The 27,465-nt window shown below is 52.8% G+C and overlaps 1 protein-coding gene across 2 annotated transcripts in view; it reads right to left on the reverse strand.

The window, feature by feature from the left end:
• The window catches only part of FAM167A (family with sequence similarity 167 member A), a 35,544-nt gene extending 16,698 nt beyond the window's left edge, over positions 1–18,846 (reverse strand). The window contains exons 1-2 of one of the 2 annotated variants that reach the window (XM_016160928.2): positions 18,248–18,846; positions 191–12,433 (exon numbers count right to left, since the gene is read on the reverse strand). In XM_016160928.2, the coding sequence (XP_016016414.2) occupies positions 191–559 (369 nt within the window). In that variant the 5' untranslated portion in view covers positions 560–12,433; positions 18,248–18,846. Of the gene's footprint in view, positions 1–190; positions 12,434–18,247 lie in introns of those variants that run through there. The other variant, XM_036233599.1, reaches the window with a different exon arrangement.
• Positions 18,847–27,465: the final 8,619 nt, after the last annotated feature.

The following is a 27,465-nucleotide window of genomic DNA, read 5'->3' on the forward strand; positions in this document are numbered from 1 at the left end:
GTGACAGATGCGCAACTGGCAGAGGTCGCGATGAGGAGGAGAGACAGAAAGAGAGATGGAGGCAGAGACAGAGAGGCAGAGAAAGACAGGTACACAGAGAGGGTGCCACAGAGAGACATGGACACACACACACATGCACGCACACACACGCGGCATCTTTCTGGGGATCTTTGGATGGGCAGCCACTTACCAGTTCCTTCCTAAGCCAGGCTATAGCTTCATCGATATTCTCAAAGCCTTCCAGCTTGCCAGGGGCCCGGGTCGCGTCGTCCTGGCTGGCGCTGTCATTAGGTGGGGGATGCTGCCTGAGTTCTCTCAGGGGACGTGAGGGCTCTCTGTCCTCACACTCTCCCGGCTCAGCAGCCGGCCTCGGGAAGGGCCATGCCTGCTCCTCCAGCCTGGCCTGCCATTCCAGGTAGGATGGCCTGCGGGTCTCCAGCCTCAGTTTCTCCGTGAGGGCCTTCAGGCTCCGGAGGTGGTCGTCGGGAGGCGGCGCTGCTCCCGCCGGCCCCTCTGCCCCCACCACCACTTCTTCTACTTGGATCTGGGGCACAGACATTCTAGAGTATGCCAGGGCGGCCAGACATGGGAGGCGGTGGGCTGGCCTGGGAATCTTGGTGGGTGGCGAGGTTGGGTCCCGCTCTGGAGTAGTCTCACCCAGCTGGGGCCAAGGCTCCTGAGGGCATCGCTGGGATGGGAGCAGCGTGCGGAGCAGAGAGGACGGTGGAGCCGCACAGAGCGCCGACCCGAGCAGACGCGGAGCTCTGGGGTTAAGATTCTTCCCCGAGTCCTGTGGGCACCATGCTTCGCAAAAGGCAGGAACAGACAAGCGTTAGCAGGAATCTCGAGGGCGGCTTTGCCAAGAAGCTGTATCAGTCCTGGAGGTGCAGGCAGATCAGAGAGTGGCGGGAAGCGGGGCTGAGCCCCCTCCTCGCGGAAAAGGGCGGGTGGCGAGAAGCTGCTGGCTTGTGCAGGCCCTGCGGGAAGGATTCGAGGTCGTTACCCATCTCGCCTCTCGTGAGGCCTGCGTGCTCCTCAGCTCCCCAGGAAGGGAAACTGAGACTCAGAGAGGTTCAGTGACAGGGCTGCTCATTGCTATTTCAATGACTAGAAGTGAGATGTGTTCAACTCCTTAACCCGATGCAGGGAAGTTAACGACAAATCAGTACTTAGTACAGCATTTCACCACTTATGAAATGATTCCACCTCTGTTATCTCATTTAATCCTCACTGCAAGTCTTAGTTACTTGCTTTTGTTCTCATTTTATACTCAAGAAACCCGAGTTTCCCAGAAGTAAATGACTCACCAGAAAGCTTCCAGAGATTAGCAAGGACAAGGCCAGGCCGTCTGATCCAGAGGGCTCAGGGCTCTCTGAGCAGCGGCTGCCTTTGGGTCCCCATCTAGACACGGGTGCCCCTCCCTGACCCCGCCCACACAGCACCTGCACTCAGGCACCCACCAGCTCCTCAAGGCCAGTCTCACTGCTACTCTCAGCTGCTTCCTCCAAGAACAACACCTTACCTCACCGCTTCAGAGGAGGAGGCAAATAAACCTGCCGCAGCTGAAGGAAGAGCCGACTCCCCTCAAGGTGGGTTGTTAAAACGAGCGAGGCGGTGACTCACCGTTCTAGAAAGATGGTTCTCACATTCACCCAAAATGCCAACACAACAACAGCGCCTCCTGGGCAAGGCCTTCAGCTCTCACATCTGGTTTGGTCTCCCACCTCTGAGGAGGATGTTTGAGCCAAGGTGCTGGCCCCAGAATGTCAGGGCTCAGGGTATGGAAGTAACTCGAAGTTCGAATGAGGCCCCGTTGGTCCCAGAGCCTCTATGCCCACAGGGACTTTGGGGCAGTTTTTGGCCAGGGTACATCACCGCAGGAGACATCTGACTTGGAATGGGGAAAGAAGTTTTTGGTTTTCAGAGTAAGTTTTAAAAATCTGTGCTGAGGGCATGCAGTTGTGAAAAAGAATGAAGTGATATGGAACGATGTCTAAGGTGACGCTTACGTGCAAACAAAGAGACATTTGTAGCCTAGAAGATTCGCCACTTTCAGTGTGGAAAAGAAGAGGAAGGAAGAGAAATTTTTATTGATTTGTATGTACCCAAAAATACCTCTGCAGGGAGAAAAACTGAAACTAAGAGTTGTGATCGCGTGTCTGGGGTAATGGGAAATGGCCACTGGGCGATGGTGAGCAAGCGCAGGAGGAGGCAGAGACGCGGAGGGCTGTGCGCGGAGGCGGAGCCGCCCCGGGGGAAGCGTGCTTCCTCTCTCACCTCAGCGTGGAGATGCTCGGGAGGAGCAGAGCTTGCTGTCTGTTCCAGATGTGTCTACGGTGCCCACCTGCAATGCAATCGGCCCAAAGGAAGGCTGGCCGCACTTCCCCATGCTCTGACGCCCCCGCTTTAGGGCATCCCTGAGGAACGAGGAGGGATACTCCACCCCAACTGATGGCAGAGAAACCTAGATATCCAGCCACATAGGTGAGAATCCCTGAGGGATTTCCACAGATGTGGTCTGCTGGGCCCCAAACCCAGGGGCTCTAACTCAGTTAATCCGGGGTGAGACTCAGGCACCGGCATATTTTGAGAGCTCCCCAGGGGGTCTCAGTGAGCAGCTAGGATTGAGAACCTCTGGTTTTGAGATGGGAACACTAGATGTGGGGTCAGGTGGCCTTAGCCGTAGGTGCTCTCAGGCTAGCTGAGTCTGTGCCCTCGCCCGTAAAATGGGGTCATGATACCAACCTCCTAGCCAGAACTAAGGTTTGTCCACACTCTCTATAGGCTCGGCATGCTCCGCAAAGGTGGGGTGTTCTCAGGGGTGTCTTTCTGTGCAGGCTCATGGTCACACAGGCTTCTTCTCAAATCTATTAGCCGCTCCCGGGGGCCCCTCCTGTGTGCCATCTGCCTCTATGCTGAGGTGCCAGAATCCGTTCTGAGTGTGCTTTGGGGCAGCTTTACCTGTAGGGCTTCTTCCCACGGACACAGGAGCTCGGACTAGTTTCAGAGAAGCTTTTCGGAGAGGGTCTAATTGTAGAGGCTCTTGTCCCCTCCATCTCCCCCTGCTGCACACTCACCGCAGTGGGCAGGGCCATCTGTGGCTGGAGGGACTCTTGCCTGTGGGGTGGGCAACAGCCATGACTTGATGACTTTACGGGAAGGGAGTTTATTTTAACTGCTGGTTTCTTAATCCCACGAAGATGGCGTCAGGATGACTTGGGGGCATTGGCAGAAGCGCCAGTGTGCTGTGAGTCAGCTAATAATGATCCTTGATCCGCTGAGCTTTAGGGAGTGTGTAAAAGTGCCTGTGTGCACTCCCCGCTCCTCCCGGTAGTCCTGAGGAGCAGGCGGGGTCACCCCATTTCACAGATGAGAAAATCGAGGGTGGGAGGGATGAAGGGACTCCCCCATGGCCATGGGCAGGGGCCGGGAGTGGGACTCGGGCACAGAGTCTTCTGACTCTCTCTGCTCCCGAGGGCGGGGGGTCAGACCTCCGGGGCACCCAGTCCTCTGAGCGTGGGCGTGTCGAATCACGACCACTCTGCACTTCTGCATCCTCTCCTGAGAAGTGCGAGTCACCGGGACCGGCTAGATAATTTCCTGGGCTTGGTGCAAAATGAGGATACAAGGCTCCTTGTTACAAAGAACTGTGAATTCCAAAGTGGCAACAGCAGCATCAACCCAAGTGCAGGGCCCTGTGGGACTGCCTGGGCCCCTCGCTCATGAAGCCGGCCCTGGGGGTGATGCGTCAACTTCACAGGTCATCGTGAGGATTAAAGTAACAAATATCGGGCCCTCAACACGGTGCCAGGCATGCAGTGAGCCCTAGATAAAGTCACACTTTAAAAAATGTTATTCTTAAGATGACAAGACCTATTAGTGCCACATCAGTCACATCACCAGAGGGGCCCCTTTTGGCTGCACTGAGCAGCCATCCTGTTGGTCCCTGACCTGCTGGGTGGCCTGAGCCAATCTCTATACCTTCCATCCTTCCCTGGAGGCCAACTGAGTTGCAGTCGGCTGGCGCCACCTCCCCCTAGATTTTCAGGTCTCAATTGCATTTTCATCATGCTACGACTAGCAGGTCTGCCATAGGAAGCAGAAAAACAGCCCAGCTTACAAAAACACCACACTATACCCACCCTTTTCCATGGCGGAGGGCCCAGGTTTGACAGTGTGTTATCCGCATGGTGAGGGAAAGGGCCCCAGCTCTGCTACCAACAAGCCGAGTACCCAGGATCAGCCCCTCCTCTTAGCCTTGGTTTTCTAATCTGTGTACCCCACCCTCACCCCCGTCTGCCTCATGAGGATGCTGTGAGGATCAGCTGCGCTCCTGTGACTTGAAAGCTCTCCGCAAACTGTAGAGAGCAGTACCCACCTGAGGATTATTGTCGTTATCATCAAGGTGTGTGTGGAGCATGGAGAGTCTCCAGTCAGGGACTCGCCACTTTAGGAGGCATGGTCACATGTAGCAGGCAGGAACTGCCTGCCCTTGTCCCCAGCATGCCTAAGTGATCAGGATTTGCTGAAGCAGGATCCATTCTCCTGGTCGTCGGACAGTGTCCCAAGGAACACAGCGTCTCTGGGTGTCCCAGTGCCTACGAGCCCAGAGGGGTTTCTTCCCTCCCCTCCGGCTGAAATGTCACCAAGCAGGCCATCCAGGGATGATGGAGTTGGACCCAGTCTGAGCTAATGGAGAAGTGCCAGCCAGTTACGGGGGGTGGGGAGGCCAAGCCAGCACTGGACAGCTCCCTAGGCTGGAAGGGCAGTGCTTCCTCTGGACAAACAGGGACTTGGAGGAGGCAGGACCTGGGAGGAAGAGACAAGCTCTCCTTACATCTACCCTAAGTCCTTCTTGCTCAGGGGGAGCAAGGCGGGGCACATTTCTCTCATTTTGGGCTTTGCAGAGGCAAAGCCTGAGGAAGAAAGCCAGCCTGGAGCCTGGGGCATCCGGAAAACAGTCTGACCGTAATCCCACAAGGCCCAGGCCCACCAGGCCCAGGCGAGCCCTGCCAGAACCCCCAGCCGCAGGGGGCCTTGAAGCTCCAGCAGCAGGGGACCAGTCCTGGGGGCGTGTCTGCCTTTTTGCAGCAGGGATGCGCCAGCACCTGGGGACCTACGATGCACACAGAGACTCACAGAGGCTGCTGTTCGAACACGCTGCCTGGCTCGCTCCAGCCCACGGCGGCTGCCAGCAGGGAAGCAGGCCACGCCAGCCATGAGCTCACTCCTCCGGCTGCTGGAGGAGCCAGCTGGGTGCAGCTCAGTCGTTTGGCCAACACCTCATCTCATGATGACCTAATCTGTTCACCTGGACGACTCCCAAACCCACTTCCTAGGTGGTCTCTGAGGGCAGGGATGGGTGCAGGGGGCTGCTGACCCATCCTCTCTCCCCACGCTCCCTCACTCTCCCCCCAAGCCCGCTCTCTCTCTCTCTCTCAAGGTTAGTGTGAGTCCACTCCCTGGCAGTGCTCTCTCGTTTCATATCACCTTGTGTTCTAGAACACTCAAGTCCCCCTCTCTGCATGGCTCCACACGCTCGTGCCTGCTTCTTCCGGTCTTATGTTCTTCACTAGAACTGTTCCATTTCTTCTCCATAATACGCGATCTTTCCAAAACTCCTTCCTTGCTAAACATCATGCTCTCTCATCTCATACCCTGTGGCTTTGCACAAACGTCTCCCTTGGCCCTTCCCTCCTTCTACGCCTCAGTTCTTGGGAAATTTCTCCTTCAGGAAGTTTTCCTTAACTTGTCCGAGCTGGGATGCAACAAGACCACATCGGAGAAACAATTATGTCATCGCAACGATATTAGCTTACGCTTACTCGGTGCCACGCCAGGCATTGTTCTAAGAGCTTTACACGCACTAACACATTTAATCTCCACGACAACCTTATGAGGCGAGTATTAGCATGGATGGTCTCCACTGCACGGATGAGGAGACTGAATCATCCCTGGTAAGGGAACAGAGTAATTGGGTAGCTTGCCCGAGGTCACAGGACAAAGCGACGAAGCTGGGGTTTGATCCCCTGCAAACTGGCTCCAGCCCGGCTCACAGCCACTAAGCTCACTGACCCTCTTAAGCCATAGCACTTCTATCAGGGACTTTTCTGATGGTCTCCTCTCCTCAGACTCTGAGCTTCGTGAGGGTGAAAGCTGGGCTTTGTATCCTGGAACCTCCAGCACTTAGCACCATGCTGCTCTCTGTAAGTGTTCATGGGATGAATGAGCAAATAGAACAGGTTTCTTCCCCACCCCCATCCACTCACTGCAGCCTCAGGACTGAGGCCAGGACTGAGCCAGTCTAGGAAAGATCAGAGAAGCGGAGGGAACCTGGGCTCCCTGTGAGGGCACCCTCACCACCTGTCCTCATGAGACCTGCCCTGACCTCGGAATTTAGACACAGGCTGTCAGGCCCTAGGGAGGCAGGAGCAGCCTCACCCTGCACCCAGTGCCAGGGCTGGGAGCTGGCACAGAGAGGGCAATCCAGCATCACAGGGACAGCTCGGGGACCTCCTCGCCATCCAGCATCATGAGGCGATTTCCACTCAGCATCCTTTCCCTCCTTCTGGGAAGAGCATTTCTTTTTCCTTTGGGGGCCCCTCCATCTGCTTGCTTCCCGTGGGACTGACTTGCCCTCTCTTATCTCAGGGTGGTCACATGACTCAAGCTGAGCCAGTCAGAGCCCTCCTGGGTTTCTGTGCCAGAACCATCCAGAAGCCAGTGTGTTTCATGCTGGCTCACCATCTTCCTCACCACAGGGAGAGGGTCTGCCTGACACTCGAAACCAAGCAGATGAGATAGTTAGAGGCCCTCAGTTAGGCCCTGTTGGAAGCCATCCCTCCTGACCTTGATTATACAGCTTATATATTCTCTGTTGCTTAAGCTTCTTTCAGCTGGGTTTCTGGCATTTGTAACCAACATAAGCATGTGTTGGACAAAGCAATATGAAATAACACGGTGGATATTTGTTGACATTTGTCTTTTGTTTGCTTATCTATTTGTCATTTTTAGGGAGTTCCCCATTTTGTTTGGGACAGCAGACGAGCTGGGCACCTCTCCTCTGAAACCAGAGGATCATATCCTCCTTCCTCCCTGGCCACCAGGTACTTTGGCAACTAGTTACAAACATGTGGCTTGAGCTTGACCAATCAGATGCCCAGGCCCAGGCCTCTGGTATGTGAGGCCAGGACGGAGTGACAGTTAGGGTGCATTTGTGGCCAAGTCGAGCCTTGGAGGCAGATGCGAAGTGCAGGGGAGGGAAGCCATCTCAGCTAAACCATCCTTGGTAAAGTAGGGATGATATTGTAATATAATAAGAAATATATATTTGGTTCCTGTCCCTAGTTCTCAACACCGAGCTCCCAAAACCCTTTTAGTCGTCTAGGTGGTGAGAGGGCTAGAAGTACTTCTTGTTATAATGTCTGCTTTTGGTCCACAGTTCTCTAAACAACTCTAGCAGGTGGATAATGACAAAAAGAGCATCTTTTATTATTCATAACAAGCACCTTTCAACCCCACTGGAGTTTATGTTAATGAGCTGACTTTTGGACAACCCCTCAGGATGGGGGCTGGTGGCCAGGGCAACTAACCGTGTGATTGGAGAGTTGGAACTTTCAGCTCTACTCTGTCTCTGGGGAGAGGACAGGGGCTGGAGGTCGAGTCAGTCACCAATGGCCAGTGATTTAACCAGTTATGCCTATGAAATGAGGCCTCCAAAAAACCCTACCTGCAGGGGTTCAGAGGGCTTCCAGGTTGGTGAGAACGCGGAGGTGCCGGGAGGGGGGCACACCTGGAGGGGGCAAGGACTCTGCGCCCCTTCCCCATGCCTCATCCTGTGAACCTCTCCATCTGGCCAGTGGGTATAAGGAGATGTTCTCCTGGGTTTTGGGAGCTATTGCAAACTACTGACTCCGAGGAGGGGGATGTGGGCAATTCTTGATTTATAACAGGTCATTCAGAAATACAGGTGAAAGCCTGGAACTCGCAACTGGTGCGTGAAGTGGAGGACAGTCTCGTGAGCCTGAGCTCTTAACGGGCAGAATCCGATGCTAGCTTGAAGCAGATAGTGTCAGACTGAATTAAATGGGAGGGTACCCATTTGGTGTCTGCAGAGAACTGGAGAATTGTTCGGTGTGGAAAACTCACACATCTGGTGTCAGAACTGTTCTGGGGGTGTCGTGTGGGTGAAAACCCAGCTCCCCAGTGCGATGGTCTCAGACGGATCGTTTAATGTATAGGGCCTCCTGCCTCTGCGTTGTCCTAGCTGCCTGGCCCTGCCTGCTTTCTCCCTTGGGCCTTTGCCTTCTGTCAGTTGTGAACATGCCTTCCAATAATGTTGTTTTCCTTTGCTTACAACCAAGAGCCCTGGCTGAAATGAGGGGGAATGTATAATTCGCTTGGGGAGCAAAATATATAACTGACAGCTAAGCAGTGTCATAAAATAGTGCGACTCTGCTCCCCACATTTCCATGTGTCCCATAGGGGTGGCCAGTGCCACCTCTGGTGAGAACCACAGGGTGCATAACCATTGTCCCCCTAAGGAAGGTTTTACTAAGAGCCTATCTGTATTCAAAGCTGATATGTTCCCTAATTTACAACCCACTACAGGCCATGCTTGATGAGGAAGTCATGACAATTCCCACATGTGTAAATTTGCACTTACACTGTTCCTTCTAGTGGGAGTGCTACCCATGGGTCCTTGTGCATAAACTGACACATTTTTAGGCTTGGGAACACACTTAGCACGCTCAACAGAGGAGCCATTTATTGCGTTGCACACGGAAGAAAGGCCCTGCCCTCCGTCTAGGCTGGCCCTGGCCTCCAGCAGCAGAGCAATAGTTAACAGACAATGGCAGGGACAGGAAGGCAGGAAGGGACCCTTAAAATACCCTTTCCTCCCGAACACCTGCCTTGTTGAGGAAATTCGGATTCTGCAGAACCTTAACCACAGTGTAGCCAACTCTATTGCAGAAATGGCCCCGCAGGCAAGAGACCTCAGCAACAGGGTTCGCTCCCGGGGAACAGGGCCTTGGGCTCTTTCTGCTGCTGAGCCTTGTGCCAGCTCTGCTCGTTCACTCTCTGTGGGTCGTCATGCTCCTGAAACAGGCCAGAGGCGTCACTCCCAAAGGCCAGCACCTCTGTTGAGCATGCAACATGTGTCACCAAGCCCAAAACCCTCATTAGAGAGAGTCATTCCCTGAGCTCAGAAGTGCCCTGAAGACAGGCAGCCCCTTCCCCGCTTCAGCCAATGCTTGGGGCGGGGGTGGGGGGAAGGAGAGCTGCAAGAAAAATAGCTGAAGCACCCACTCTGACCGGCAGTCTCGCCAGGCCAGGCCCACCTCCCACCTCCCACCTCCCAGCAGAGCCACAGGGCTCTGCTGAGAGGGGACCAGAGGCCAACGGGGCAAACGAGGGTGCCTCAGCGCCAGGGCTGGCACTCTGAGACCAAAGCCACCACCCACAGGAGCTGTGAGACAGGGGAGTCACCTCACCTGCCTGGATCTTGGGCCCCTTTTTGGCAACGGAGTGCTGCGGCATCCGCGCTGCAGAGCTAAGGCGCGGATGAGATTAGAGAGCGAGGGAAGGGCTTGGTGGACTATAAGCCACTAAATTTTATAAACTGAAAAAAAACCGGGGTGGCTCAGTCTGCAGTCGCACCTGAGTCTTTTTCTTTCCCTTTCTAGAGAAGCAAATCCCCCTTTTTTCCATGTGGATGTGAGGTCGGTAGGTCTGGTACGTGGACATGGAGCTGTGACAGGGCAGGCTTCTTGGTGTGGGTTTAATTACAAACACTGATGCTCATCTTAAACGGGAGCCCAGGGCCAGGACTCGGCACTGGCAGCGGCTGACGGAGGCTGTAAAATCCCCGTCTGTGTTCTGCGGACTTGCAGGAGTGCTAATGACTGGGGCTGAGAGGCTGGGGGCCACAGCCCTGCGTCCCACAGAGCTGTCCCTAGGAACCGGGGAGCTTCCAGGAGCTGCCAGAAAGCATATTTTCTCTCCTCATCAGAGGTTGCCATGGTGACCAAAGAGGAGGGGACACCCGCTGGTCTGGCTCTACACAGATTATCTTTCCAAGCTCATCTTTATTCGAGGTGTTGGTCAGAGCTGGCGGGGGGAGCACCTGAGATGGGGGTATGACATCGTGCAGACGCCGAGCCTTCGGCACCAATTATGTGTGTTTGGTGGGAGAGAAACGTGTCGGGATGCTGTGTGTGCATGTGTGTAGGTAGGGGTGGAGGGGTGGGTTATATCGTTGCGTGTGCTCTGGCCGTGTGGTGAGGATGCTAGTTAAGGAAAGTGGGGTGGTACCAAGGTTGCCCGTGACAGTGGGGTCTTTCTCAAATGCGCCAGTGATGTACACCTCAGGGAAAGCCCGCCTACAGGGGCTGCGTGCTGTCCACCCGGGAGAACCCTCCACTTTCCACCTCCTGGAAGCCATCTGTTTGATGCCTGGATTACTCCTTTCGTCCTCCCGGCTGCAAACCACTGTGAGAATCCACCCATTTCTTCTGAGTGCAAGGTTGTGTTCCCTGCCCACAGCCTTGGCCCCATCGCTTGGCCCTCCCTGATTTCACTCGCCCACTTCACTCACGTCTGCTCACAGAAGTCAGATCTGACCATCCTGCCGAGCTGTTTCTTCTTCATTTTTCTTCATAGCTCTTATCACTCGTGTGACTACGATATCATATGTTGACTCGTTTACTTGATTATTGGGTGTCTCACCCACCAGAATATAAGCTCTATGAAGGCAGTGACTTTCTCTTGTTCACCATTGTGACCCTAGTACTCAGAACAGTGCCTGGCATACAGTAGGTGCTCAATAAACCTGTTGACTGAATGAACGGGTGATTGAATTGATGAATGAATGGAGGAGGACTTTCTGGGCAGCTGACTTTATCCTTTCGTTCATCATTGGCTCATGTGGGAACTCCCTGCCCCTCCCCCGCCCCCGAGTTTGAAGCTCTGCTTTAGGGCTCAGCCATGGGCTTACCACCTCTCCTAAGCCCTTGAGGACCCCCACCTCCCAGGCTATTCTTTGTCTAAATTTTCCTGGCACTGGCTTCTGTCATGCTCACTGCACACTGGCCTGTATAGCCTTGAACCGTGCGAGCGGCCTGTCTCCCTGACCAGATGTCTAGTTCCTCAATGGGAAGGACATTTCTTTCTCTTCTGTGTCCTGAGCATGGGGTTCTGCAAACAGCAGATGTTCAATAAATGCTGAGGACAGCGATGCTGCGAATCACTGAACACATTCTAATTGGAGTGGTTCACACCTCCGGGTGGTTTCCTACTTCCTGCGGCTTCATGAGTAAGACTTTCAAGGTCAGAATGTTTCTAGTGAGTCCAAATTGGGAGCTGGGGTTGTTTGGGAGGCTGGTCTCAAGTCGGTTTTATCCTTTCCCTGTGACTTCGTGTTTGAATTTGACTAAGTCTTTGGGCCTAGTTCACCACCTCATCCTACAGTCTTTGCCCTTTCTGAATGGAACTGATTACCTCCCCCTCTTCACAACCCTAACAAATTTTTTGAGCCCTTTTCTGCCCCAGTCTTAGGTACTGACCATTCATCTTCTTGGATCGTATTACTTAGTTGCATTTATGATGCACCTGTTAAGTGGATGAATATACCTTTGTTCAGCATCCCTTCTGTGGGGCCCACCCCTGTATCATTCCGGGTGGTCTGAAAGAACTGTGAGTCACGGCTCCCTGCTCATTGCCCCTACCCCCGGGAGTGCTCACGTGACCCAGACTTAGACATTCATTTTAGCCTTACCCTAGCAGAAGTGACTGGTCCAGAGGGTGTGCACATGACCAAGCAAAGTGCTTGACATGGAACAGAACTCATTTCATTTGTTCACAGTGTTTCTGTTGGGGGAGGGGGCACAGTGGTTGCTGGGCCAGTCCCAGGGGCAGCTTGATCCTTAGGCCTGACATTGCCAGTGTGAAAGGATGGGCAGATGGGTGCGAGGCCCATTCCAGGACCCAGAAGGAGGCAGGAAGCCCTGTGGGCTGTGCTCCTCACTCCCCGGGACTCCCTTGCTCCAGGCAGCACATGCCACCTCCCACCTGGGATCCCGCACTACCACTAGGAGATGGGGGCGAGACAACCATTTTGGGCACCTGGCCTTGGACAGGAGAGGAAAGAGTTCCGGGCCTGAGAGTCAGCCCCAGTGACCCTGGCCTACCCGGAGTGCCTGAGGCAACTCACTTCCCCACTCAGGCTCCTGACTCTCTCTCTGGGAAATGTGTGGTTTTGGTGCAATGGCCTCTACGCTTCCTTCATTACGCACAGTCTAGACCACAGCAGCCGGTTCCCACCATGTCAAGGGGAGGAGGAATCCACTTACCCGTGACCTCCCAGGTATGTCTCCCGACGTCCTGTGCTAAGGGTCGCGCCTCAGTATATCATTCAAAGCATCTGTTTTCGCACCTGCAATAATAAGGGCGATCACAAACATTTTGCAATCACACTGCAGGTTACAAATTTTTTCCTACGCACTATGGCCTGGGCTGAGGAGGCCTTCCCAAGAACAACTGCAAACCAGAGAAGTCACCAGACTTGCCTGGGTCGCACAGCACTGTCAGTGGGGCTGGCTGGGCTTGGATTGGCCTTGATTCCACGTTGAGCTTCTGTTGTCTAGAACACGGGGAAACCTTGTTTTGTTTCGCTGGGATACTGTGAGGCAAGAATCTATAAAAATACTTATTAAGACCTTTGCACATTCAGAGTGTTCAGTCCGTGCTAAATAATTGATGGGCTCTGCTCCTGGCTGCTTAGAGCAGACTGGGAATGTGGAGACCTTTTCTATCATTTTGCCCAGTGAAAGAAGTTGCTGAGAAAATCACCAAGAAAGAGTTGTGCTTGCCTGTTGGTGGGGGGAGGCCCTGGCTCCTGGGAGCCATAGATCTGATTTATTGCCTCACTTATAGGAGAAAGTGCAGGGCCACTTTAGGGAGGAGGCTGTTGGGCCACCCAAGAGTCCTTTCCAAGGCTTCCAGGCCCTGGGAAAGGGCCACTCTGCCCTGACAGGCAGGGAGAAAGGTGCCTGGGAATCTGAGAGTCTGGTGGGGAGGCGCGGAAGTAGCCCTGGGAAAGGCACGGTCTGGAGCAGAGGTTCTTGTCCGGGAACGCGCCTGACAAGGCAGTGATGCCCGGGAGGGGCTGAGGCAGCCCGTGGCCACCCCAGCCCATGTGACCCCAGCTGCATGTGACCACAAGATTTTCCTGGCTAAAGGCCATGGCAGCAGAGCTCAGGGGGCAGAAAGTAGACACAAAGTGGCCTTTAAAGCAATTTGCAGAGATCAAAGCAGAATGCAGTCGGAGCGGGTATTCTGGCTCTAAGAACAGGGAACGAAGTGTCACTGAAACTCAGGGTGCCATTTCATAGTTAAGGACACTGGGGGTGTACATCCTCTCCGATGGGGTGTGACCCATCAAAGCGCTGCCTAACTGGCATTTGTCTCGGCTCCAAACGAGGCAGATTTGGGACCATCCAAAGCCATAGGATAATTGGCTCCAACATCAAATGAACAGAATCCACAAACTCCAGATCAAGTGGGATTTGTTCTGACGACTAGCTTTCTATTTCACTCTGCATTGCAAGTTCTAAAACCAAATGGTTTTGCAAGGACTTCCTAAGAAGTTTCACGGTGCGCTCCGTGCTTATGCAAGTCACTTCACTTTGATACTCTGTCTGGGTGTGCTGACCTCTCAGGGGGCCGAAGGAGCCCTTAGAGTTTCCCCATGTGCGGGTGGGCAGGGCCTCTCCTAAGGACAGTAGTGGCGGGGGAGACAGTTTCAGAGAGGCCTCGGCCTGGCTGGTAATGTTCACCGCTGCCTGTAGCTACCTCACGGTGCAGTACTGCCCCCACCCTGGGGCTCGGAGGGGACATTCGGCTCAGGCGGAACAGAAAATGGGATGTGTGATCTCACTCCACCCTTGTGTCAGCTTGAGCTGAGCTTAACTGCGCTTCTGAGCTACCTGAGTTCACGCCTCACAAAGAGAAGGAATACGGAGCAGGAGAGAGAGATGGGGCTGGTTAGGGCTGGGGCGGGGCTGGGCGTTGGAGGATGAGGACGATGGCCCAGCCCTGACGCTGACTAATTCTATGATCTTGGGTAATTGATTTAACATCCCAGCCTCAGTTTCCTTATCTATGACATGGTGATCATGATGTATCCACTCTCAAAGCCTCGGAAGGCTCCAGTGAGGTAGAGTATGCAAATTCTTCAATCTGCCTTTGATCAAACGGTCACATCTAGCTCATGACAGCGCTTGGCTGGACTTCTCCTGGGACTATCAAAAGAGGGAACGGCTGCCAATCCATGAAAGTTAGTTCGAACATATCTGTATGCTCCATATGCAAATCACCACTGTAGTATCACCTCTGTACTCTGGGCTGCACAAACTGTCTTTTCTTGTCCACAACCCTGACCAGACTCCACACACCTTGAGGGTGGGGCCATTGTCTTATGCTTCCATGTCTGCTATAGATCTTGAAATTCTTCATAGCCATGGTGAGATGTCCTGTGTGGTATCATGTGGCTAGTTGCAACCGGCTGCATTCAGGAAGGGTGCATTCAAATCAGGACTCCCCAATCCTTGCTGGCAGCCTTATGCAGAGTCCCCACGCCAGAGGGGCCTACGGTAAGCACTTTGGCCGTCTTTCTGTCTGCTCAACACCGGTATTTGATAATTAGCAGAGTAAATGTTAGAAATGCACTCTCCTTGGTGAAAGAAGAGGTATTCGAGATATGAGGGTTGGCCAAACAAATTTTGAAGTACTCTTGACTCTTGTAAGAGTAGCTGAAAGAATGTAGTGAGACCTCGGGGGAGGTGAGGTCAGGGCACCTAGAGACACAGATGACAATGACTTGCCCACAGAACAGGCTGTGTGAACTCTGCTGGACCTGTTTGTGATAGCTTCTCAAAAAATATCTACATATGCAGCAGAATTTGGTCCGAAGCTTAAGTTTGATAATGAGGTTTGCCTTCACTTCCTCAAAGTTCTCGGTGGCTGCTGACACACAAATAAACCAAACACCAACACAGCAAAACCTGAGAGTTACAACCAAACAGACTTAGGTCAGTTCACAGTATCATGGTATCTCCAGGGCCCAGTACGTGCAAATGCTCACAGGAGAGGGAGGGAGTGTCACTTTGAACTTGATGATGGATAGTCCACAAGTCCAGGATCTCGACACAAAATCTTCTTAGGTACTCATCCCCCTGAGAGTTCCCCAGCTGGCCTTCTGGGACTGAACTGCCCGGGTCACATTCATAGGTTCTGCTGGTTTTCTGGAATGAGGAAACACTGCTCAGCCTTCAGTAAGCCCTGAACCTGGCCATGGCGGAAGTCACAGTCTGGGTCTATTACATACCTGGAAAACCATCTCTAAGCTGGGCTTGCCCTTCCAGGTCCCATGGGACAAGCCCCACGAGGAAGTCTTTGGGGACCCACTATCAGCTCCCACATTTGGGTCAGGATACCAGAGGAGAATTTCTGGCCACACTGGGGAGTTGCCTTGAAGAAATGAGTACTCAGTTTGTACCCTGGAAGAAGCTGAAGCTTCACTCTTTCCTGGGGCTGCTGGGCAGGGAAGCTGATGTAAAGAGGCCCCTGATGCTGGAGAGCTTACCACCCCTCCGCCTCTAGAGATGAGCGAGCCCTTCCTTGATGGACATCTCCCAGAGGGAGATGGGTTGCTGCTCGCTGCACTCCCTTCTCTAAGGAGTTTTTCAGGGGTGAACATTGTTGCCAGGTAGGGGTGGGGGGTCAGGTAGCGTTCAAGAGGAAAGAAGATGAGCATGGCTCAGCACAAGCCTCTAACTCTCCTCTTGCCCACCTTCTTTCTCCTCCCACCCCCCTTTTCCACACATCTGCAGAGAGAAGGCGGAGGTTGAAGAAGGGACAAGCACTGGGCTTTCACGCACCAGGGCGACTGTCCTAACCGTGGAAAAACTGATATTTGCAGCCTTCCAAACTCATGTTGGCAAACTGACCCCCCGTAGCAGCTCAAACTGCAGGCTGATTGAGAAGTTGGCCAGGTCTCCCTGTCGCCCTCCTTCTAAACCCCTTTTCCACCACGGTCTCATCGTTCCTTCTCATGTGCCCACGGCCCTCATTTAGCCCGCCCTCGCCCTTCCAAGGTCTGCTTTAGAATTTACTTTCCTTCCTTTCTCCTCTTCTCAATTCAAATCCCAGGGAACATTTGCATAGTAAGACTCATCCTGGATAATCCTAAAGGATTTCCAATTCTTGAGTGAGAACTGCCTCACCCCTGAGTCTGTAAACCCGGGAGAAAACTACACAGATTGTCATTCATCTTCTGCCTCTTCTGCCTCTGCAAGTGGCTCAACATCCCAATCAAGCAAAGAGCCCTTGCAAGAAGAGCACAGCCCCAGAGGGTTCTGGGAATTCCAGATGCTCTTGTAGGCTAAGGGAGTGTTTCTCTAACAAAATTTACCTAGAGAAAACTGCCCCAGTGTGTGAGTAGCATAACAAGCAGTTTCTTCCTCACCGGCCTGGGGATCCGCGGCTCAGCAAATACTTAGGCACTGTCTTAATTTACTTCTCAGCCAAAGTCCCTCTTGGAGAGAGGCCAAGCTGGTGCATATGGAAGTTGGACTGATAATTTCGTGGAAATTCATGCATGTAATTGGGAGGACAAGACAAGATGAGACAAGTTCATGAGAAGTCGGGGGTCTTTAGGTGGGCAAGGAGGAAAAGGGGGTTTGAGGGAAGACCTTTCTCTCCACTTCGGGCCAATGGAGTTGTAGCGTGCCAGGCCTGATTACAGAGCCTTTCAGGCTCCTGATATAATAAACAGCTTTCCTGGCTCCATGGGGTCCCAGGTCCCAGGTCCCAGGTCACAGGACAAGCCATACCACACAACTCTCTCATTTCGTCTAGGTAAGACTGGTTTCTTCCCCTTCTGGGCCTCTCTCCTCAGACCTTCTAAAGTGGCTTTTCTTTGAGAGCACTGTTTTAGGGGTCAGGCACGTGGGCTGAATCTCTCTGCTCTTTCGCCAACCACGTGAACCGTACCAAGTTTCTAAATCCCTTGGAGCCCTGTTGACAAAATGAGGACATAATGTTCCTTCGAAGGGCAATTGTGAGGATAGAGTGACCAATGAAGTCTTCTCAAGCACCGTCTGATCAGTAAACACACTCAAGAAAGAAGTGCTGTCATCTTATCTGCTCTAAGTACGGCTCACGTAGCCACTTTGCCAAGCCCCTTAGAAACATGCTGGCAGCAGCTCCCATGCTGTGGAAACGGTCAGGCTAGAGGTGCCATGGCCACCTCTGCTCTGCCAGGACTCTGCCCAGCACTCTCTGGTCTTGATTCGTGCCTGGTGGGCGGCAGGGCTTTCTGATTCTAAGGGGAAGCTGCTTTAGGGCCTCATCCCCTTGGGCACTTTGGGGATAGTCCCGCTGATGGGAACCTGGGCTCATCCCACCTAGGACTCACCAGGCATGGCTGGCAGTTGGTGGCAACCAACCTTCCTTCCAAGATCTTCTCAGGAAGAACCACACGCCAAGGGGAATGGAAACCAGATATGGGCAACAGTTTTTATGTTTAAGCAAAACATTCAGCCTGACTTGGTGGAAGGAGACACCTGGCGACACCTGCCCTCTTGCAGGGCACCACAGACCTTCCTGCCTTCTCCTAGCAACCTGGGGTGGCCAGCCTCAGGGCTGACTGCTCACCCCTGAGAGCCCTTTGGGCTGTGTAATCTCCCCTGATCACATTGGCCTCAGCCCTTGGGCGCCTTCTTGGGCCCAAGGCCCCTCGGTCACTTCTCCTGAGTTAGAAATGGCATTTTGGGGACAGGAACTTAATGTCACTGCGCTTGAAGTACACAGAGGAGACGAGGGGCTTGGAGATAACCAGCAGTCTGGGAGTAGATCTGGAGAGACTGACTGGGGCTCCTCCCTCTCAGACCTGATACCCCAAATCTGCACCCAGAAGAGGCCAGCGGGGAGATGGGAGATGGAGTCCAGCCATGCTGTCCTATTCCTCCTGAGGGCGGTGAGCCCCAAGAGCGGATGAGGCGGGGTGTCCCCTCCAGGGCTCTCGGGAATGGGTGCGCCTTCAGACCTGGGCAGGTCGCCCCCCCGCCCCTGCCTGCCCTGGGTACCTGCAGCTGGCCGAGCCTCCTCCCAGCTCGGCGGCCACCGCCACATCACCCTGGCCAGATCCTCAGCCCTGGGAACGTCCCCGCCCCTGCCGCGAACCCACCTTCCGGGGCGCTTGGAAGCCCCTTCCAGGGGTGTCACCGAGGTCCCCGCCTCCTCTTCCCGACGCGAGCTCTCCGCTCCGCAGCCTCTGGCCCCGGCCTCGGGGACTGAGCGGGCTCCTGACTCCCTTTCTCTCGTGCTCCTGTGAATTCTCAGCACTATTCTTTTTTTAAGGGACTTTTTTTTTTTTTTTTTTTTTTGCGTTGCGTCAGGACCGTTGCCTGGCGACGGCCGAGCTATTCCGCCACAAGCCGTTTCAGCAGCGACCCCCTCCAGCCTCTCATTCATGCCTCTCCGCCTGAGGCTCCGGGACCGGGCGCGCTGGGTCCCAGAGTCGCGCACTGGGTCCTAACGCCCTGCTAGTTGTTCGTCCCCTGCCCAGACCTGGACTCGAGCGGCTGCCCCGCCACGAGGAGAAGGAAACCACACGTGTTTGCCAAAGCCCAGACGAAACCAAACCCAAATATCCATTTTTTAAAATTAAACGCGAAACCAAAGCAGCCTTCCCATAAGCACGACGACGTGGCGTTGCCGCTGTCAGCAGTTTGCCTGCGTGGAGGAGGCAGGAGAACCCCCTTCTGGCGTCGCCAAGCCCAGAGCCGGCACGCCGCCCACAAGCGGCTTAGGTTCAAACTACCAGCAGCAACTCCCATTACAGAGTGCCTAACACGTGCCATACGGTGAAAGCGACTCAGCGGGCAGACCTGGGCATCTCCGGCTTACAGATGAGGAAACTGGGGCTCAGAGAGGTTAAGAAGAAACGCTCTTCCAGGTCTGTCTCCCAGACCATCTGGGAGTAGTCCGCGGGACCTGCCCCAAAGCATGTTTCCCCCACTAACCACAGGGTGCCTCGTGGCCACAATACTATGTCTGTGCTGTGTCAACCACTGGGGGGTTATATTCTAAATCTAGTTGCTTCCCCAGGCACCTAAGACACCCACAGGGCAGTAGCCAGGGCTGCTCCATCCTGGCCCTTGGGATCAATCCTGACTGCAAACAGGGGCCTCAGTCCTCCTGGGGCCCAGGCCGATCACTGGAAGTTGGCCTCGTTCTCTGGGCGGCCTGAAACAGGGCAAGTTCCTCTCCTAGCCACTAAGGGTTGGCAGGTTCTTCGGTTATCTAACTGCCGTCCTCACAGTAACACTGGGGGTGCAGGACGGAGGCATGGGGCTGCAAAGTGACTTGCCCCAGGTTCCACGAGGAAGTCGTTGGCCTTGTTTTCTGTAAGGGATCAGCCCCCCAGATGCCGAGACCCTAGTGCAGCTCCCCGGGGCCCACGTCCTTCACTGCATCTCCCCACTGGGGCCCTGTTGCACTTCCTGCCCTTCCCCATTTATTAGCATCTTCGCTAAGAGGCTTTGTCTAAGGAGAGATTCTGCTGACGGTCACTGCTTCTGAACTGGCAAGTGTACTTGAACAGGGGTCTTTTGGAGAGTCTTGGCTTTGACACAGTCTCTTGAGTCCAACTCTTAAATACTGATCCAATCCTTCCACTTCTTCCATTCTGCTCTCCCTCCGCCCTGGCCCAAGCCACCATGAGCTCACCCCACCTCCAGCCACAGCTTATTACTGACTCTTGGCCCCTCACCTCTCTCTCCCTGAGCCAGTTATTCCTCCACGGCCAGAGCAAACTCTTCAAGATGGAAATCCGGCCCTGGCTTCTCTCTGCCCAAAGCCCTCCAAAGACTTCCATTCCTCCCAGGACTACAACCCAGCATGGCTGACTGGGCCTGTGTGGTCTGGCTCTCCTATCTCTAGGGCCTCACCTTGTACTGATGCTCTGCTCTCCAGACAGATGCTTTTCCAGGCCCTTCTACATACCTGACCCTCTCACACGGGGCTGGCCACACTTCTGCTTCCTGAGGGAACCCTAGGTTACATGTTCTTACAGCCCCAGTAACCGCCCCTTTGTGGACCAGCTATAATTTTATCTTTATTTGTGAGGTTGTTTGATTAGTATCTGTCTCCCTACTAGGCTACAGGCTCCATGTTTGCAGGAACCAAAAGAAAGTAAGGTCTGGAAGTGGAGACTCAGCATCCTCCTGTGCTGGCTGTTCCTGGCCACACATCCTTGTACGGACCCCTAAGTGTTTGCCCTGCTGCTCCCCTGTGCGGTCTGGGCCCAGCGTGTGGTAAGTGCTCCAATGCTTCTTGGTAGAGCCGCCCCACCCGCTCTGGGAATGCTTTCTCCCATCTTCAGCCTCTCAGTCCCTCATAAGGCATAAGGCTTCCATTCTGCTTTCTCATGGGGGCATTGTCTTCATTCTTTATATAGACAGGCAGCCTGTCCAGGGCAGGGGAGGGTCTTACCCTGGTGCTTCCCATTCTGACTGGCATATGCCTGGGCAGGAGGCGGGTCAGCGATGAGGACCAGGAGAGTCAACGAGGGAGAGAAGAGGAGAAGAGCCAGGTCTCCCTTGAAACAGGCTCAGTTCTAATGTCTAACTGCATGCAGTGGTTGAGTGAGTTCTAGGCAGAGCTCTAGCATGGAATAGTATGTGGCCACATGAATAATATTTTCAAAAAATATTTGATGACATAGGATAATGTTAATGATTTCATGCTAAGTAAATAAGACTGGAATACCAAATGTCTAAGTAAGTAAGACATTATGAAAACTAATTCTAACATTTAATTCTTTAATATGTGTAGAGAAAAAGGTTGGGAAGGTATATGTAAATATTAGATGTGGCTATCTCTGGGTAGCAAGATAACAGAGGATTTTAAATTTCTTTTATAGACTTGCATTGATTTGCCATGTTTTCTACAATGAACAGTTTTTGTACTTAGCAACCTCAAGAAACACTGCTACAAAGAAAAGATGGCCTTGTGTTTGGAGTACCTGAAGCCTCCTATTTTTGTATGGCGTTGCCTTTACATGAAGTGCTGTGAGGCTGGGCAGCAGCTCAGTGATGGGCGGGGGAACCTCATGGCCTAGAGTAGCAGGCCGCCTGAGGATGCTTCCCCTCCAGTTGGCCCGTAGACCACCGAACATTGGGCTGAGCCTGCAAGAATGCGTCTGAACTTGGCAATGGCACATGGATTCTAGAGGTCCCCTTTGGATCAGTACAATCGATCTAATTTGGCGTGCAGGAGGCGAGACGTGATGATGTGTGAGATGGCCGGCGCAGGTGTCTGGGCCACCTTGGAGAGTGCTTGTGTCACCTAACAGCACTCTCGTTGACATTAGCACAGCACTTTATAGGTTACAGAACGTTTCCCTTTTTCAGCAGTCCCAAGATGAGTGAGACATTGTCTCTTTTGATCCTGCAGAAATCCTAGGGGAGTTAAGAAATAGTCTCATTTTCTTACCTATGAAAACACCAAGCTTGGAGAGGTTCGAGGACTTACTCAAAGTCACACAGCTGGTCGTGGTAGGGCTCCCCAGACTGCCCGACTCCAAGTCTAGGTCACTTTATACTGTACTTCACTGACGCTGCAGTCCCTCCAAGCAACGGGCAGAGGTAGCCTCGGTGGCCGCAATGTGCTTGAACCATGCACGGCTGGGCAGGGATGACCTGATTCATAAGGTGACTTTTGAGCAACAGTTTGAAGGAGTTGAAGGGGTCGATCCGGACAGAGGGAAGAACCAGTGCAAAGCATGCCTGCCGCAACCAAGGGAGAACGAGGGGCCGCCCGCTGGAGTACCCGGGCAGGGGCGGTGATGACAGCCATGGGAGGTGATGTCATGATGACGTGACAGGACAGGAGGGCTGGCCCAGATCCTTTGGGCCAAGCAGACCATCGTAAGGACTCATCCTTCTCCCGAGGGAGCGCAGAGGATACACAGCTGGATTGGGTCTCTGTCTTCTTGGCACTCCCATGGCAAAATGCATTCTATGTTCGTCTTACCTGTTCCCACCGGAGTTTTTAAGCTACTCAAGGGCAAACTCCATTGTGTATTCTTCATGGTGATTAAAATTTGGTCTCTCTTCATCCAATGAGAGACAGAAGGAAGGAAAGAAATTTCTGTTTGGCTCTTTTGTATGGAAGACATTGAGGGTGGTGACACTTCTCCTGCTCCAGGGAGCAATTAGAACTCACAGTCTTGGGCCAGAGTCCACTAGCTTCTCCCATCTGCCTTTGAAAGGGACTTTTCCATCCAGAGGCCTAGAATTTTGAGAGGATCCAGAGAGTGTTTGTTATTTAGTGTTGATGCTGGCAACAGAAGTGGCTCTTCCCTGCCCTGTCTCTCGGGAAGGGTTGATTCAGGCTGAAGCACAGAAGGGAGATGGGGGCCAGCTTCGCATCCGGTAGAAACCCCATTAATTCAAGGAGTTGTTATGGGCAGCTGGCTCTGCGCCACCCGGGGCTAGGCACGGGGATATGATGCAGTTTATTAGTATAAGAAGATGATTAACAGTGCATCCACCTTAGAACTGGAGTCAGGGAGGTGACAGATGCCAGCTGAACCCGGATGAGGACGATGAATGGGAGTGGGCTAGGGGAGGTGGTGGAGAGGCCTGAGGTAGAGTGTGGTAGAGGAGTACACAGCATTTTCAAGAGCGTGTGCAGGACACAGAGGAACTCGGCATGGCTGAGAAGAGTGTAAGAGGGTGTGATGAGCCAAGGTAACATCTAAGGACATGACCCTGAAGATGAGGGGTTAATAAAGGAGCAGGTCATGGCTTCTGTATCTCAGAGGAGCTAGATGAATAAGGGGATAGCCAGGGGGAAGGAGACCAATAAAGAACCTGTTTCCATTTTACCAGCAGTGAGAGGCGATGGATCGATGGATGTCCAGACCCATGGCAAGGCACGGCTCACTGCATTTCCCGGGTGAGAGTGGACAACGGGAAAAGAGCATGAGGAGGGGGAACGGCAGGGAATCTGGAGGCAGGTAGGCCCGGGTTCGAGCCCCAGCTCTTCCGGTTACTGGTGTGTGCCTAAACGAAATCGCTCAAGTTTTCTGAGCTGCAGCTACTTCATCTATAAAATGGAAATAATTTTAATAATACTGTCTTTATACATGGGCAGGGGAGCCTACCTTGGACTCCATGCTTTAGAGAGTCTGCTCTGGGCTTCCTCAAGGTAAGGTGGCCATGGAGCCGGGGACTTGCCCACTCGAAGCTCACTTCTTCCCTTCTACTCCACCCAGGAATTTTCTGCCCCGAAATATGCAGCTCCCTGACCGGGGGCAGAATATCCCTTATATTTAACTGCTCTCCTAAAATCATCTTACACCGACTTGCTTCATAAGTGTTAAAGCAAATGGGATACACACTTTTTCTCCCATTTGCCACATTCGGGCCTGTGTAAGCCTCTTTCCTGGTCTGCGGAGTATGGGCGAAGATTGGACTTTCAGACGTGGGTGAAAGCGCAAGGGCCCCCGGGTGGGAAAAGAAAGAAGGAGGGCTGTGGGCGGCTGAGGCCTCACTCCCTTGCCCTTCAGCTTTTCAGTGTCCAGGATGCAGAATTGGAACTTGCCTTCGAGGCTGTTATAAAGGTATATTTGTCAAGGCGAGAGGAAAGAACAAACATTGTCTAACAGTTTGTTAGCTTGGTTTATAACTCTCAAATATTTAGACACACGGCATGTGGGCCTCCATTTATGTGTTTGCTTTGGACCTCGCAAATGTTAGGGGCGGGGGCCTGATTACAGGCCTGGCTTGCTGGTTTGTTTAAGAGAGAAAGAACATTGCACGCCGCACATACATACGAGCCATTGCTATTCAAACCACTCTCCTCTCCACCGTGGCATCTTGGCCTCTCCTGCAGAGTTTGCCCTTTATTTTGTAAGAATTGCTGTCTAGAAGACACTGCAGAAAGTATTTCCAGGCCCAGGACCAGCATATCCCGGCGACGACTGGAAAGAGGCCTCCCCCAGGCATGCGCAGTGTTTGAAGGAAACTAGAAGTGATGCGACTAATGACCGCCATGAAGCAGCCCTGATGGGAAGGGAGAGGCTTCTAGATTCTTCTAAGTGTCATCTCACCCAAGAAGCGGGCTCGTTTGAACAATGAAAAGAGCCTGGATAGGAACCGGGAGATCCAAGTTCCAGTCTGGGCTCTGTTGCTAATTCGAACTTAGTGAATTTACTTTCCCCATTGGATACTTTCATCACCACTGGTGCGAGGGGGTCAAGCACTTGCATCTGACCCGTGATTCTGGGATACTCTCCACCCAGGAAATAGAATCTCTTATGCTGCGTGGTGGCGGGAGGCAGGACCAGAAACTGAAGAGTGGGAAAGTCTATCAGATACTTCGAATCTGGACTAAAAAAAGGTCAAAACCAAATGGACAGAGAGAAAGAGTCTGTTGGGCTCACCCTGAGGCTGGGGTGAGAGCTAGCAGGCGAGTCACTCATGAACGGGGCCACACCACAGTGTCCTGGGGAGAGCCTGCTTATTCTCTGCCCTGCTTTAAATTTGTGTGTGTGTGGTTGTGGGAGCGAGGGGTGGCAGTGAAGTGGTCCCAGATTCACAGGCCGCATGAGGACATCTCCGCGGACAGAGATGAGATGCCCAATTGCTTCGCGAATGCAACAGCGCTCCTAGTGGCCGAGCCAGTAGCTGCTGCAATGAGTTTATCCTTTTCATTCCCACCAGCCAGCCAGTCTCTGACCATTGCTTAGAGCAGCGACGGGTGTCAGGAGGAGAAATTGTCACAAACAAGAATGAAGCCAAACTTAGTCATTCTATCACTAATGAAACCTACACCATAATCATGAGCGTTAGGGGCGGGATCAAGACCAGGTCACAGACCATAACGGGGCGCTTGTCTGTCGTCTATCACGCAGAGCATTCTAAGGGAAGCTGGCCTGCGGATTTCATATTCAGCCCCTTTTCAGAAATTCTACTCCACATACGCAACTCCCTAACCGAGGGCAGTATATCCTTTACACTTAACTGCTCTCCTAAAATCAACTCAAACTGACTTGCCTCATAATGTTAAAACAAATGGGATACACACTTTTTCTCCCGTTTGCCCCATCCCGACCAGTGGGCGAGGCAGGGAGAAGTACAGTTGACTTGCACAGATGCCCTCTACGTAGTTGAAAATCCGAGTATAACTTTTGATCCCCCCAAAACTTAACTACTTCCATGTTGTTGACTGGAAACCTCACCAGTAACAAACAATCGATTAACACATATTTTGCATGTCATTTGTATTATGTACTGTATTCTTACAATAAAGTAAGTTAGAGAAAAGAAAATATTGTTAAGAAAATCATAAAGAAGAGAAAATACATTTATAGTGCGTATTTCTAAAATTCCACGTATAAGTGAACAACCCATGTTGCTCAAGGGTCAGCTGCATATTACAGTACACGGTTCAGGCTTCAGGGACCTTGGATCTGGTCCTGACTTTGTCACTTGTTATCGGTCTGCTTTGGGCAAATATCTAACCCTTTTGAGCCTCAGTTTCCTTATCCACTCACTGGGGATAACCATTCCTACCACTATGTGTTGTTGTGAGCATTACAATTAATGCCTATAAAATGCCCGTTATAATGCTTGGCACAGAATGGACATCCAGTAAGCGATGTTTCTCATCATGTCTTATGAGGCAACTGCTTCTTTGACTGTGCACATGAAATGGAGTGTGCCTGTGGCTCATTCTAGTCTAGCGCACGGCATGAGCAAATATTAAAGAATCAAGCTGGCAGGGTTCCCATATGTCTTAGCTGCCTTATTTGTCTTCTCTGAACACGAGGAATTCTGTTTGGAATCTGACACCAGGAAAACAGGACGGAGCACAGAGCAGACAAACGTGGCCCTGCGGTTCAGCCACGGTTTTCAGGCACAACATCAGAGCACTTCCCGGCGGGGGCAGCCGGCCGCTCCAGCATGGGCAGCTGCCATTCTACTGACTGACATCTCATGACTACGACTGCTCCTGGTTCACAGAGAGAACTGGCAGCAGGGAGGGAAAAGTAGATGCGGGGACACAGAGACGGGCTCATTTACCGCCCTCTGGGATGAGAGAAACCGAGGTACAGATGACACAGACCGAGGAACACGCAGAGGAATCATGTGTGCAGGACTCCCTGATGGATCACTTTCAGGTTAATGTTTCACGATCGTATCAAAATGTTCGGCAAGCAGAATCAGCCCGCACTGAAAATGGTCGTCGGGGGTGACGCCATAGGCTTATGAGAAGGAAAGAGAGAGCAAGAGGGAGATAGTGAGGTGGGGAAGGAGAAAGCAGGGAGAGGAAGAAGAAGGAGGAGGAAAACAGGAAGAGGAGGAGGAGGAGAAGGAGGAGGAGGGAGAGGAGGAAAGGAAGAAATAAAAAGGGAAGAGAAATGTTCAGAACGAATTCTCATGTTTAAATGTGTCCCCCAAAATTCATGTGTCAAAATCCTAACCACTATCAGGAAGCGGGTTTTTGGGAGGTAATTAAGTCTTGAGGGCAGAGATCTCATGAATGGGATCAGTGCCCTTACAGAGAGACCCCAGAGAGCTCCCTCCCCTCTCCCGCCACGTGAGGGAGGACACAGGGAAAAGGCTCCGACCGTGGAAGCAGAAGTGGGCTCTAACCAGACGCCACATCTGCCGGTGCTCTGATCTCGGACTTCCAGCCTCCAGAACTGTGAGGAGTAAGTTTCTGTTATTTATAAGCCCCTCAGTCTGCGGGTTTTGCCAGAGCAACCCCAATGCACTAAGGCAGTGAGATACATTCTTTCCAGTGTCCTGCAGTCCGGAGCCTGTGTGAGTGAACAGGACACCGCCGGGATGATAATCGGACTCTTCTTCCTGCCCCTCGTGGAGGCTGTGGCCCACGCAGGCCTGGGTTGTCTAGCTGTCGCGGGAAGGGAGGCCAGCTGGGGCCAAGAGTTCTGCAGCGGAGCCCCACCTGGGGCACACCCCCACCTCAGGACAACCTCGTTTCTCTTTGGACCCGACCTCAGCTTTCTGAGCCAGTTTAACCCTGTGGGTATTTCTGCATCCTTGCGAGTCAGGGCTCAGGGGGCTGAAGGAGTTGGATTATTTTTGCAATTGTCCAAGGGAGAAAAACAAACTGTTGGCAGTTGGGAGGGAACAGCACCTTAGAGTGGCTGTATAAAATCCTCTCAACCTCCACCCCACCCCCAATCGACCCTTCTTACCCTGAAATCTAGCCACGCAAACAACTCAGACCTCTGGGACTTCAGAGTCTAAAAGAAATCAGGCAGAGAGGCTAAGTTTAAAGTACAGTTTAGACCCAAACTTTTGAACATCACAGTCCTTCTAAATTATGTCTTTATAAAAGGTTTCTTGCCATCAAAAGAACCAT

Source organism: Rousettus aegyptiacus, unplaced genomic scaffold, assembly GCF_014176215.1.
Source record: "Rousettus aegyptiacus isolate mRouAeg1 unplaced genomic scaffold, mRouAeg1.p scaffold_m13_p_16, whole genome shotgun sequence".
Lineage (NCBI taxonomy): Eukaryota > Metazoa > Chordata > Mammalia > Chiroptera > Pteropodidae > Rousettus > Rousettus aegyptiacus.